The sequence below is a fragment of the Mesoplodon bidens genome (genome assembly GCF_964165515.1).
Source record: "Mesoplodon bidens genome assembly, chromosome: 2".
Taxonomy (NCBI): domain Eukaryota; kingdom Metazoa; phylum Chordata; class Mammalia; order Artiodactyla; family Ziphiidae; genus Mesoplodon; species Mesoplodon bidens.
Genome location: NC_138177.1, coordinates 64,424,088 through 64,439,046, shown reverse-complemented (window position 1 = coordinate 64,439,046; position 14,959 = coordinate 64,424,088). Strand labels below are relative to the sequence as shown.

At 45.9% G+C, this 14,959-nt stretch overlaps 1 protein-coding gene across 1 annotated transcript in view; it reads right to left on the bottom strand.

Moving 5' to 3' along the window:
• RXRG (retinoid X receptor gamma) overlaps window positions 1-12,976 on the bottom strand; it is a gene marked incomplete at both ends in the record, with an annotated part of 43,811 nt that extends 30,835 nt beyond the window's left edge. Inside the window, one exon of the mRNA XM_081225408.1 lies at window positions 12,928-12,976. Coding sequence (XP_081081534.1) covers window positions 12,928-12,976 — 49 coding nt within the window. The remainder of the gene's footprint in view (window positions 1-12,927) is intronic.
• Window positions 12,977-14,959: the final 1,983 nt, after the last annotated feature.

The window sequence follows — 14,959 nt, the reverse complement described above, 5'->3', positions numbered from 1 at the left end:
CCCAGATGGTCACTGATTAGAAAGAACAATTTTAGACTCTTCGGAGGCGCTGGAAGTCTGTGACATTTAAAGAGGCCAATGTACACCTTGAGCCTGTTACTAAGATAACATGTGACAGGTGAGTTAGGAGCCAGCCCGACTTGATGGGCAAGGAGCTGTGAACTCGGCTGGGATGACAGCTGTCCTTCCCCGCAGCCAAGCCATCTGAGGGAAACCAACTTTCCCTTCCAGCGTCGGCTTTCCAAAAATGGACCAAAGGGCCCTGCATATTCTGTTTTAATTGGATCTCAGAGACTATGCCTTTCATTTCTATATTCCCAAGGTAAAGCCCAGTGCCTGACACCAGGCTCAGAGCTATGGGACAGACAGGAACAAGATTTTCCTTCACACATTCATCAACCTGAGAGTTCCCAAGGTATGGAAACTGCAACAACAGTGGTAAGGGACATTTTAGGTGGTATTTTAAGTGGTATGTAGTCAAACTTTTTGAAAATATTAATAGTTTTATATTCATTTTCACTGTCTCCTATTTACAGCAAGTGACTCTGCTTCCATTTTTTATATAAAATGATGTTCCTGAAAATTGTTATTTAAGTTTTCAAAAGAAAAGTAAATTGACCTCAGAACACTTCTAAGTACAAGAGCACATGTTCAATATCATGAAAATAGTATGCAAAGGTATGATGTTTAAGAAACATGAACTGTGCAAAATATAAAAATATGGACTTGGGGAAATTCACAAATTGTTTCCAGAATAAAATGGTATGTGAGAGAGATTTGAAATTTAAAAGTACATCATTTTTATTATATTTAATAATAATATAAATTAAGACAATCAGAATATGCCTTGACTACTCAGTGATGACAATGGTACATTGCTGAGATAGAATTAAACACAGTTAAAGTTTGATTTACAATGGCCTTTAAAATGTGGTTTGTTTCTGTTGAGTCAATGACCCAGAAGAGATGGGCTACTTTATAACCGTATTTTTTTAAGTAAAATTCCAAAAGACAAATACATCTTACACAAATGCATTTTGGTTCTTTGCCTCTCACAATGACCCAGCATTTCTTAGAAATAAACAGCCTTGCTTTTAGAAAAGGTGGAAAACAATGCCTATAATGACAAAAGTGTTTCTCAATGGAAAATTAATCCATTCTCCCAAATAGACTCTAAAGCATACATGCCCATGACATTTTTATCAGCCTCTTTCGCTCTCACTCCTTTTTTTTTCATAGCCATGTGGGAACTACAGCTAGCACAAGTTTTCCAGAAACCTGGGTTCCAAATCCGAAGTCAAGTTTTTCTCTAATGCTTCTCCCTGGCTCCTCTGCAGAGGCTGGGAGCCCAATTCTCCAGCCTCTGTAGTCCATCAGCCTTGCTCGCTCCCTGACCACACACCCTCTTGACCCCCGTCAGCCCCTCACACCGTGCCCACTGTCAGATGCCTGGGAAATACACAAAACCCGTACTCTGCAGAGTTCATTCTTTTAGCATAGCCATGATTTTTATAGAAATTAACTTATCTGATGGGAGAGGACATTCTCAGGAGCTTCTCTTCTCTCCTGGCGACATACGTATTCCCGGGCCTTATTCTCCCCAGTAAGGAGCCAGCACCCAATGGCTTCTAAGATCCCTTCCAATGCCGTTCCATGAACATTGAGGTAGGTAGCATATGGCTCACTGGCATCTAAAAGAAGTGCAGGTGGTGGTCTGGAATGGTCTGAGTCTGGACCACTTGCTGAGGGGCCCCTGTCATCATCAGCTGGACCATGTTAGCCCTTCAGCCTGTTTTGGATTCCAGATTGCACTTTGAAATGCTTGCTGATAGTGTCACCAGGAAGCAAAGCTCTTTGGAAATCTGCAGGGTGCATACACTTTATTGATTTCTGAAGCCTTTGTGTGCATTGTATGGGCATTAGGGGTGCAGTTTATGTGGAATACAAGCCTCTGAAGCCTAAATGTCCTAGGTTGGATTGAGGTTGTACCACTTTCCAGTCACATAAACTTGAGCCAGGAACTGGACCTCTCTCATCCACTTTCCTCAGCCATAAATGGAGATATGCATACCTATCTCAGGGGTGCTAAGAGCATCTGAGATGACTGGCCCAGTGGTAGCAGCTGCAATTACTTACCATACTGTAAAAGTGGTGAGGGAGACCTGAGTCTGGCTTGAATACCATTGTAGAAGATTATGTAAGTAAAGGGTTTAACCCAAGCCATGCCAATAGTAAGTGCTCTGTTAAGGACTGTCACTACTATACACTAGTACATACATACCAGTTGTTTATAATATTAGTCACTCCTCTGAGCCCAGAGTGCCCCTCCATTATCCCAGCCACCCCAACCCTTCCCCTAGGACCCCCCAGATCTCCCCAGAATCCATCCCAGCACAAAGATATCCTCCATGCTAACTTCCATTCTGAGTACCTGGTGACCTACTGGCTGTCACATATTTTAAATTTCACCACGATTATCATTGTGGTATTTAGCACTGTGCCTAGAACATGCTAGATGCTCAAAAAATATTTGTTGCCTAATCAATGAATGGAATAGTATTTTTGGTTAATTAATGTATACAACTATATATAGAGTTCATCAATAGAAATTATTTGCGTAAGAAATCTATGTCCCTGGTGTCTACCAAATCCAAAATCTCTGCAATCTCTAGACAACAAATTGCATGTGTGTGTTGAGCGGGTACTTATTGAGAAAGAGAAGCCCAGGTACTTAGAACTACAGAATTCTTACCAAGGCAAGGAAGTTGCTTAGCAACCTTATCCTCGGCCAATAAACGTAAAATGTTAAGCATGAGTCTTTCTAATTGGCTAGACAAGGGAACAAATGGCTTGGTGTTTCCACCCCTTTACTGCTGTACCTGGGTAGAGAATTCACTGTCCCAGCTTCAGGATGGAATGGAAACTTATGATGAATCATTGAGAACGGTTAATACCCACCCACAGGGAAGAGGACAGAGGCAAAAACTTGCTATTTCTAAGAGTCAGAACTCTCCATTTGAAGTCAAGGGAACATCACAGGGCCCTACCCCACTCTACTCTCTGTCACGGCGGGCACAATCTCACACCCAATCTGCCTCCTTTTCTCCAATGGAGGGATGTAGTACATAAGCCTAAGAATCATAGAATATTCAGAAACCTGGCCTGTTCTTCCTAGTTGAAGGGAAACTTGCTCACACACCCTTTCCCAGCTTGGCTTGTAATACACAGACAGGCAGCAAGAGAGGTAGGCCAGGGTCTGCCGTATGAAGACACTTAACTGACACTTAAATTTTATCTCCTCTACTAAGCAACAACAACAGATAATATTTATTAAGCAATTGTCATGAGCCAGACATGGTTCTAAACACTTTACAGATATTGACTCATTTCATCCCTACAAATCCCTTTGAGGTTACCAACTCTCTATTGTACAAATGCAAAAACCGGGGGACAGAGAAATTAAATAACTCGCGCAAGAGAACATGGCTAGTAAATTATACAAGTGGCATTTGATTCTAGGGGAAAAGCAGCAGACCTGGATTTTAATCCCAGCCCCACCATATACTATACTAGCTGTGCATCTACTTATAGCAGTTACTCAGGACCACTCTTCCAACAAGCCTCTCTGGGCCCAATTTCTGTCCCCAAATCTGCCCTTCCTAACCCGATTCATGACGTCTCTCAGGACTTTGACCTGGCACTTTCTTTTTTTTTTTAATTTTTATTGGAGTATAGTTGACTTACAATGTTGTGTTAGTTTCAGGTGTATAGCAAAGTGAATCAGTTGTTACATATACATGTATCCCCTCTTTTTTAGATTCTTTTCCCATATAGGTCATTACAGAGTATTGACTAGAGTTCCCTGTGCTATACAGTAGGTCCTTATTAGTTATCTATTTTATATATAGTAGTGTGTATATGACCTGGCACTTTCTGACTAGAACACTTCCCATCTGCCTCCAGCCTCTCACATCAAACACAAGCTCTGGTTTCCTTCATCAGGGGTCCCAGCTCAGCCCAGCCTTTTCCTCCCTCTTTCTTCCGCAGAAGGGGTACTCAGATGCCAGGGGCTGTCTAATATGCATTTCTTATATTTAAACTGCTGTGGCATTTTCAAAACCCTTTCACACACACATCAGAGCTGCACGGCCACCTTGAGACCAGATGGGAAGGTATTTTACAGGCACTGAGATCCACATTTTAATAGATGTGGACACTAAGATATTAGTTCTCAGGGAGTGAGAAGAAGTAGAGGCTGCATCTCTTAACAGGAAGCTTTCTCTGCTACCAGTGTCCTTTCTGGCTTTCTTGATGGGGAATATGAAGAAACGTGATGGAAGTGGCTAGTGAGCTGTGGGAGAAGAGACACTCCTTCTGCCCTGAGGCTCAGCCCCCTTGGCCTCTCAGCAGGAATAAGAGAACACAGCAGCTGATAGGCTGACACCGCTGTGTGCGGCCCTGGCCAACCGGCCAGCCTTTCTGGGCTCACACAGGGTAGCTCTGCCTGATTCCTGCAGTCCCCAAAGGAGAGCTGGCTGGCTGTTCAGGGTAGGGGCTGGAGGTTGCTTCTTCTAGTGCCTGGCGAAGGGGGAGGGGGAGATTGGCATCCTCCACTCCCCCCTCCATCCCTCCGTTCTCCCTCCACCTCCACCCCCTCCCCTAAAACCTGTAATGATGGAGGTAGTGAAAAGCAGGCAAAGATTGATAATCAGCCTCATTATTACCAGCATTATATATAATTAGAGCAAAACCTCACTCATTTGGATCAACTGAGAGAAAAATCAGTCTAAATTCATGACAAGTTGGCAGATTACTTTTAAATTACGATTTTATTACTTCTAAGTAACACACGTGAAGGGTTTGTGCTTCAAGTACCACAAGCTAATGGTTATTAAGTGGAATTTTATAAAATCTGCTTTAAAAGACTCTTGTAATTAACACTCCGTTAATATGCTAATGAGGTTCCTACTACGCTTGCTTTTTAAATTGCTCGAAAACGATGTAACTTAAAGAGGCTCAACACTTCTACAATCTTAGTTGCTTAAGAAACCTTTTTTGTTATTTTTTCATGAATGAGCAAATACAAACTAGCTCCTGCCATGATCAGTTTAATCACCATTCCAAATAGATTCTGTCATAAATTAATAAGGCCATGTTGTTTTGGGGTAGAAACCAGACTTTCAGGACTTGAAGAACCACTTTATTTTACAGAAGAGAAACTAATCCCAGAGAAGTTGCATGACTAGGTCGAGGCCACACAGGACAAAAACACTGGGTCTTCTGTTCCCAGGTCCAAGTTATTCCATCCACTACATACCGCCTTACATTCATAAAACTCTTTATAGTTATCTGCTGTGTATTTCCATATCAATTATTGGTTCTGTCAGTCAAAAATATTTGTTGAGTGCCTACTGTGTGCCAGGCTCCGTGCTAGGCACTACGGATATAGCAGTCCCTTGGAGGCCACTGTCTCTTCCATTCAAGCTTCAAACTGACTCAGAAGAGTTGGAAGGGCAGAAATTATCCCCATTAGGCAGATTAGAAAACTGAGGTTCAGAATGATAAAATGACATTTTCAAGTGCTTATTGTGAATCATTAGAGACCTAGAATCTGAGTCTAGCATTATTTCTGTCAACCTTCCTACATGTAATTAATGGCATTTGGCCTGCAAACCAGCTTTCCCACCCAGGACCAAATTTGAGCTTCTCTGGTACAGATGGATATTGTGCCATCCCTAACACATTCGAGGCACCAGGGGGTACTGGAGCAGGGTCTCCACCAACCAGGACAGGCTGTCTGTCCCTTTAAACACGTTCCATGCACTGATACACCATGTACCAGCCCATCCACCAAGACAAACGCCAGGAAGTGTTCCAAGCATTTGCTGAGGGTGCCCCCCCTCTCACCCCTTGCTCCTGAAGTCCTTGAACACCAATTCTGCCCACACCCAGCTCTTGAATCCATGACCTCAATCCCTTTCTCTGTCTATATAGGCTTCTTGTAAATATATGCTCTCCCTAGCCTCTCAATATGGACTGTCTTCTAAAGACTGCAGATGTCTTAAAATACAACAAACCATATCCCTAGTGCAATGTTACCATTGGGTAATGGACATGATATTATTTGTTCTCAGGTTCCAGGTACCTAAATTCCTTGAATCTATTCACTTAACTTCAGCCCCAAGAAACGTTTCCAGGAATAATTCATCTCTAACTGTTCTGCAGACTTCAGAGCTTGTAACTGGTTTATATACTCCTTCAGGGCAGAGGATGGTTCTCAGTGTCCCACACAACTCTTGCACAAGCCAGACGCTGAGCCAAGGTGTGCTAAATGAATGATTGACAGGCATTCCTGGAGCAGTCTGGATATACTTTCCCTCCTGAAGATCTCTAACCTTTGTTCTGCTCCCCATGTCACTGGGGCTGAGAAAACATAGGTAACGTGAGCCCCAAGCCTTCCAAGAGACTGCTTCCTCATGACACTAGTGACCAGCTGGAGGAGGGACAAAAGAGATGCTGAGTCACAGAAATGAAACCCAGGCAACCAGCCGAGAAGAAACAGCCCAACGTATTTATTAAGCACTTTCTTTGCCGCTCCTCTTTTTGTAAATGCTTTTTTAATCAAAGATCACAAGCTTTTCCATTTTTTAAGTTCAGGTGCTGAATTCTGAAATCCCATCAGGAATTTGAGTTTGGTCTTGAACCTAGAAACTCTTGCTCTCTCCCTCACCCCTTTCTCCGTTACAGTATCTGATAAAGGGAACCAAGGGCCCCAGGTTATGCAAATTGAAATTGAGGAAACTCAGGGGGACATGACTCATTAAGGACACTGGCCTGGGGCAAAGGTATCCTGAAGATTATAGGGATGGGAGGTCCCAGGTCACTGTTCTGTTTCTGCCCGATCTCATGAGTGTCTGCCCTGGAATAACTCGTTAAAATACAATTTTCTGTAACTGGCACAGAGTCGATGTCTTCTTTACTTCATTTTATCAGCCTCTCCTACTGCACAGTCTGACACTTTAAGAACAGGCATACCTCCTCTAAGAAAAACCTACATACAAAATTTTAGCTGAACTTACTACCGTAGTCTCCAACTTTTCTGAAGTAGGAAAGAGAAACAAACTTTTATCGTGTGTTTACAATTATCCAGGCTTTATTTTATTGAATCTCTATACTGTGGAAAGTTAACCCTGACCCTGTGTAGTTGGTAATACTGTTATTTTACCAACGTGTTGGGGGAGGGCTCTCTGTGGCTTAGCCTCCCTCTACTCTTCTTTCTGCCACCGTCTGTAACTGAGGGGTCAAAACGGATGAGTAGCAAGTCCTTTTTCTAGCTTTAAAGATTCAGCTCTTGCAGGGAAGGGAAGGGGTGCAGGGGAGTTATTTAGAGGTAGTGCTGTTAATCACGCTGACTGGGGGACAATCAGAAACAGTAATAAAACGTCTCTGGAATGATCCCCTAGGGGTTGGCAAACATACTCAACAGGGCACATCCCTGTGCATTAGCTTATGCATTTGACCACAGCTGCTTCCCCAACACAACAGAAGATCTGAGCAGTTGTGGAAGAGATTATAGCCAGCCAAGACTAAAATGTTTACTATCTGGCCCTGTAGAGGAGAAGTTTGCCAACCTCCACCCTAGAATACAAAATCAAGTTCCATGTATTAAAATCAAGTGAGGCGGGCCTCCCTGGTGGCGCAGTGGTTGAGAGTCCGCCTGCCGATGCAGGGGATACGGGTTCGTGCCCCGGTCTGGGAGGATCCCATATGCCGCGGAGCGGCTGGGCCCGTGAGCCATGGCCGCTGGGCCTGCGCATCCGGAGCCTGTGCTCCGCAACGGGAGAGGCCACAACAGTGAGAGGCCCGCATACCGCAAAAAGAAAAAAAAAAAAAAAAAAATCAAGTGAGGCTCTCTTGGAAATTTTTTTGACCTTTGTCTTATTAGCACCTTTGAGGGCTCAGTCCCCTGCCCCCCACCCCTGTCATTTTATTCATTTGTTGCAAGTATGCATATTCAAGGAAAAGCATTATGATCCCTAAATAAGTTGTGAAGAGCACAGAGTAAGAACTGAATATGTTAATTGTTGTTCTTATACATAATTCACCCATTTGGGGTGGATCTGGGACTCCACACACCCACCCCCCTCCACCTCCTCTCCACCCTTCCCACCCCCTCTGCCTTCCCCAGCAAGCTGCAAGAGGTATGCACAGTGTAGGATTAAGCACACCACTCCTGACATCTGCCTGAATTTGGATCCTGGGTCCACTCCTTACCAGCTGGGTGATCTTGGGCAGGTTACCCAACTTCCTTGTGGCTCAGACATTTCTGTCAGTAAAAATGGGGACAGGGATAACAATGGTACCTTACCTCCTAGGGTCCTTGAGAATATTAAATGAGATGGTGCATATAACGCCCTTGGAAGAGGGCTTGGCACATGGAAGATGTCTAATAAACGTCAGCTATTATTTTCACTCTTTTGAGAAAATCACCGAACCAAGACCTGGGTAAATCTCATGAAAGCCACCCAAACCCAGGCATTCTAGAACATTCACTTCTTAGATTCCCTGGGCCTCTGTGTTTTCTACTTTCAAATAAGAGGAGAAAATAGCAGTTTCTTCTGGGAGCCCTGGCTTCCCAGCCACCCAACTCTGGTGGCTAAATTCTCTGCAGATACAGAATCTACATAATGAAGGGAAGGAAGAGGTGGAGAAGTTTGATTACCCTTTGCATAATTTCTTCCCCCAGTTGCTATTCAGCTCTCTATCTCTTGGTAAGATTGTAAATGTTTCAGAAAATAGTTTATACTGAATATGTTCCTTCTTAAATCTCGTAAACAGTTATTCCTTCCTACATAAACCCTAACCACTTACATCCATGGTAGGTCCCTATTAACCACCCACACATTTGTTGGAGGGGAAAAATATGTTCTGGCACTCGCACACACACACCCCCTCCTCCCACATCCTCATGTTGCCCTCCACACACACACACACACACACGCACACACACGCACGCACACACACACGCACCTCCAACTCAACCCCTCCTCTATGGCTATTCTTAGGTGAGAAGGGTAGTATTCTACACAAATGGTCAGAGTCTGTAGGGCAGGACTCTTGCAAATCAGTAGGCGCCCAGAAGAAGCCAGCAGTTAATTGTCCAGAGGCCACCATTGCTCCTGAGTGACTGCTATCCTATCCTGCGCTTTATTCCTCAATGCCAGGCTACTGTGTCTGCAACCATTGGGCAGTGCCGTGGCTGGCTTAGGGCTCTTCACCCCCTCAAGGCGGGTGTTGCTCCTTTACCTTCCTGCAGCAAGTCTGTGGTCCACAGAAGCCGTGAGAGGCAACTCAGCATGTCCTGGACTCTGCAGCCAGACTCCCTGGGTTCAAAGCCTTGGCTGTGCCATTTTCCAGCTATGGGACCTTAAAAGAAGTTACTGCACCCTGCAATGCCTCAGTTTCCTCGCTGATAAAAGGAATGTGATAATATTGGTAATAGTACCTACTCACTGAGTTGTCATGAGGATTAAATAAGATAATACTACTGAAGTGTTTACAATGGTAGCTGGCACTTAGTAAGCGCTACTGCGTGCTTGTTAAATGAAACAAGAGAAGTCCCCTCTCCCCTGATCTCCTTCTCACCCTGAGGATTACCGCACAATTGGACGGGGGGATTACAGGCTTTGTTTGCCATCTTCTTAGAGGCAGCAACTGTCTCATCCAGGCAAACAAATCTCTTACTGGGCAGCTGGCAAAGCCAGGACTTGGCAGAAAAGGAGAAGAAAAGGGCTCTCACCTCATCACACTGCAGGGCCCAGAGTTGGGAGAGTGGGCACGCTGGTGGGGCTGCTGCAACCCAACTAGTCTCCACTCTGTGGCCACTTTGACCAGTGTCTTGTTCACGGATGGAGGGGAAGTCCTGATATCTGGTAAGCACAGCCCAGATGCAAATCTCAGGTGTTGTTTCCCAAGGGTGGCATTGCTTCCCTAGAGATCCTCACAAATCCCAGGAGCCATCTGTGGTTCCATTTGCTAATATGTAAAAGGGCAGGGGTTATACACTAAATCATTTAATATATGTGGTACAACTTGCTGCATTTGGGCAAAGGTGGTGAGAGGCTGCAGGTAATGTCTGCTCCCATCCTCAGGTTTCCCCAGTGCCTATGGGTGGGTCCTCCTCCTCCCTTCCCTCCCTCCCTCACCGCTGCAAATTCTCATGAAGACCGCCGTTTTCAAGGGGTCCCTGTCCTTTGCTCGGTGTTTCTGCCTCTTAGCTGGAGAAAGCAAACAAAATGGAAAACATCAGCAGAACTATACATAATAATTGTTCTCCTCCCTCAGGAATGGGGAGGAAAAGAAGCATTAGGGAGAGATGTTTCAACAGCCTAGATTATCCTTTCTCCTCCCACCCTTCATGTTATATCAGCTTACTTCTTCCATGGTCCAGCCAATTGTGTTTCCTTTTATCTAAAACCTAATTACACTAAATACCAGAGCTCTCACAATTATGAAAATTTAAACCAGCAACGTATGTGGGTCTTCATGGATTTAATTTTATTTCCCCAGATTCCTAATTCATTATTCTACAGTAATGTTTGATTTTTAGATTAATTTGCATTTTAGTACTTGAACAAAATGGAGGGGATGAAAAATATTAACTTTTACTAAATACCACATATACAGACAACACTCTATAGCTGCTTTTTCAAGCATTTGCACGTTTAATGCTCACAACCATGATCTGAGGATGGCATGTTAAACTCCATTTTAGAGACGAGGCTTAGAGAGGTTCAATAACTTGCCTAAGGTCACGCAGCTAGTAAGTGAAAACCTAGAAACCAAACTCAGTTCTCTCTCTCTCTCTCTCTCTCTCTCTCTCTCTCTTTGTGTGTGTGTGTGTGTGTGTGTGTCTTTCATGCTCTTTTCACTCCATCAGATTGAAGGAACACTATTAGAAGTTCGGCTCAGGGACTTTTCCAGAAGGGCTCTCCCCCTCAACTCCACATAACCTTAAACTATTCCTGCCTTTATTGACGCCTCAGTTTACATATCTATAATATAAGAGGGCTAAGATGTTCTTTGAGGTGCCTTAGGAGGCTACCGTCCCAAGATTCCAGCCAGCAGCCCCCAGCGAATTCTCGACTAGATCTTCTTTCTCCAGACTTTCTCTCCCTACGTCTGTCCACCTTCAATCCTTTTATTCACCCCAACTGTTGCAGAGGGTCTCCTAGGCAGTCATGAAGCCATAACCTCACAGACCTCAGGGGTCCCAAGAATCTCATGGATAAGTGTGTTCTTCAGACAACTGAACTCAGAGGGAAAAGGAAAAAGTACTTCTCGGCTGTGAATGGGACCAAGATGGGAGCTGAAAAGGCTTTTCACACCCAGGACCCAACTGTAAACTGGAGATCAGATGTCCAAGTCACAGCCTTGGCCACCACTCTCACCGGGTCATGTCACAAGACTGGGCCCAAGAACTTCAGCATTACCACCTCCAGGATGTGTGTTCATGGCCCCCCACCTGCTGTGTCCAAGTGGCAACCTCCTCCTGCAACAGATAGGGCACATGCCATGCAGTATTACAATGTGTCTGGGTAATAACAAGCTTGCCCGGTCCAAATAGTAGAGACTACATCTCATGCACATCTATATTACCAGTGCCTAACTCCATGCTTGGCCCACAAAACCACCCAATGTATCCCAAATGAATCAGCAAACCCCCTGGCTTAATGACTCCAGGACAGGGACCCCATCCACTGGCCATGTCCCACCACACCTTATAGAGGGGACTGCCCAGAGGGGTAGGCAAGCTTTGCCCCCAAGCCTTCAGATGAATGGCCTATCTGTCCCCACAGGAGGTGGGGAGAGCAGGGACTTTTCAGTTCTCAAGACCTGACAAGAGTTTCTGCTTTGTCTTGCCTGCCAGCATCCGCGGGGCAAAAGCTCTCCCCTTTGGCTCCCAAGAACCTGAACTATACGCCACCAGATGCCAAGTGAGAGGCCAGTTGGTCAGCTGTTGGTTCCATGTATCCAAAGCTGGGTGACAGTGCTGCTTCTGTCACTGAATGGACGGAGCCTTGGGACCAAAGTGCCTGGGTGTGAAGGCAGCCCCTGGGAAGTGCCGCCCAGCTGCGCTGCCTGGCTTGGCAACTTGGAGCTCCAGCTCGCCTGTTTTCTGCTATGAGAACCTGGACCACCCAGCCCCTCCACCAACTCCCAGATTCCAACCAGATGGCAGCGACCCTGGAAATGGAATTGGGGGCAGCAGCAGTGGAGGGAACAAGAGGCTATTAGCAAATCAAAAGGGGAGAAAACAGAGGAAGGAAAACAGGGTGGCAAATTAAAGTGCTATGTTTTCTTTAAAAAAAAATCCAATTCTAAGGAAATCTGCTTTTAAATAAAGCAATCAGTCCCTTGTTATGAAGTATCCCAGGGACCCTTAATATAGGCAAAACCTTTTTAGTCACATTTTTTTTTCTGCGTGGCAAGTTGGATAATAGGTACCTCCTAGTAATTTCCCCTACCTTTTCCACCCTTCACACCCACGCAAACACACCGGGTTATAACAATGCACTTAGTCTACCTTTGCCTCAGGCATATTCCCAAGCATGTGGGTTGAGGCTCTCCTTAGAATATCCCCATATCCTCCCATCTGTTCACTCATTCTGATGTACAAACAGATCCTCACCTACGGACCATTCTCTCCCCCTCTCTCGCTCCCTCCCTCTCCCGGTCCCTGTCCCTCTCTCATGCACACACACACACACACACACACACACTCACACACTCACACGGAAACACACTATATGTGCCTATAAACATATATGCTCTCCTAATTCAATCCTAATCCAGTTATCCGGATCTCCCCGTCTCCGCTCCGTCTCTCCAGACGGTCCCCACGGTGAAGCCATGTGAAATACTCACCTCCGAAGCCTGTGGGAAACTTCATGAAGTGAGAATAATTTCCATACATGTTGACTCTTCAGTTCATAGTCCTCCCGGGCGCGTCTGCTCAGTCGCTCGGCCTCTCCCGGCTCCCGAGCGCAGCCGGGCTCCCTTCAACTTGGGCTAGCAAGAGTGGTCATTGCTTCCTACCAGCCCGGGCAGCTCGGGCTGGGCCAGCCCTCTGGGATTAGTCAGGAATCTGCCTCTCGATCTGAGAGTCCACATCGTGCGTTGAGCCGGCGGTGGCGGCAGCAGCTGGTGCCTGTCAGTAATCACGCATAATGCCGCCGCCGCTGCCGCCACTGCCACACTGCCACCGCCGCGCTGCCGCTGGAGATCCTGTTGCTAGTTTGATTAAGTCGGGGCTGGGCTGCTGCGTGCGACTCTTCCACCTTCCGGCTGGTCCCCAGAGGTCCCCACCGGTGGTGGCACAATCTATTATCTGGGAAGCCAATCGATGTGTGACCGCCCCAGAATAGGTCAGGACAGAGGAGGGGGAAGTGGCCGGGTGGGGGAGTGGGGGGGGTGGGACTCTTTAGGTGCCTTTTCTTTACTTGCAGCCCCCCAAATCAGTGGGGTTTTATTAAAATGCATTTTCTCACTGCGGCTTCTATCTGTCCAATGCACTTGGTATTTGATCTGGGAAAGGCGGTGGGGATAGGGGCCAAGAGAGAACAGAGCCCTTTCATAAACACAAGATTGGCCAAGTGTGAGAGGTCATCCCCAGCTTTGGAAAACTAAGCCAGAGTGGCCCTTAGATCTGGGGTGGGCCCCTCCTGTTCTGGTGGCCGGAAGCATTTGTCTGTGCTCTAAAGGTAGAAGCTTGACAAGGGCAGTTAGAAGCCAGAGCTCGCTGACACAGAAAACATACAGGTAGGGAAGACAAATGGGGTGGTCCTTCTCTGATATTTCACTAGAGGGATGCATTTACCTTACATACCACTGTCATCAGGCCACCTGTTCAAAAAGCACCACTGAGTCCTCAGTGGCACAGAGACACTTGGGTGCAACCAACCCACAGATGAAAAAGCCTAAGCATCGCTTTGATGTTTGGATCTACTATACAGCTTTCCTGACAAGCCACTGCTCCACCTATACTTGATTACCTCCAATAATGGTGAGCTCACTACCATTTCATTCTATTCCATTTCTGGACAGCTCTTACCATGAGAAAGTTTTTTGTTAAGCTGAAATCTGTCTCCTCCCTGCCGCTTCTGCCCACAGGTTCTAGGCTACTCCCTGGAGCCACGCAGAGAAACCTGTGGGGTCTTTCACAGTAGGATCTTCTGCAAAGTTGGAGATAAATCTCCCAAGCCCATAGTCTACCTTCTCTGGGCATTCTGGCCTCTTTTATTCATTCCACATATCACCAACTGTTCAAGACTATTCACAGCCTATCCTTTTTCTATGAATATACTTCAATTTACAGAGATTCCCTTATGGTAGGGAAGCGGGTAGGCCAGATTTGGATACAATACTCCAGATATGGTTCAACTCTTGTTGTGCTGCATGTATTGGCAGGGCAATGGGAGTGCTATCAGCACACCCTCCAGGGGTCAGAGTCATGGACTGGGCTCTGAGAGGCTGAAACAAAGATGAGAGGTTTTCTCCTGATGCAGCATGGCTGATAGTCAGAGAGGCAGTCAAATCAGGGCCCCATGGGGAAAAAAAACCCAAGGTTCACACGCTAGGAGGACCCAGAACAAAAACTGAGAATAAAGGGCAAGAGGCAGGAACAAAGTCAGGAGGACAATGGGGGAAGAGGCCAAGATGGACGTCAGAGCAAAAGCGGGTCAGGAAGGAGGAAGAAAGATCAGGTCATCACCGTGAAAAGTCTTGGTGACTGGAGCTCCCCTGGCTAGTCACTGGTCTCATAGCATCAGCTGAGATCCAGCGTGGACGTGACCAGTGCAAAATACACACAGAATGTCATTTGCTTCCTTGCATTAGCTTCTGATCAGCCCCACATGCTTATTCATGTTGAAATTGATAAATCCCACACCCCAAGTTG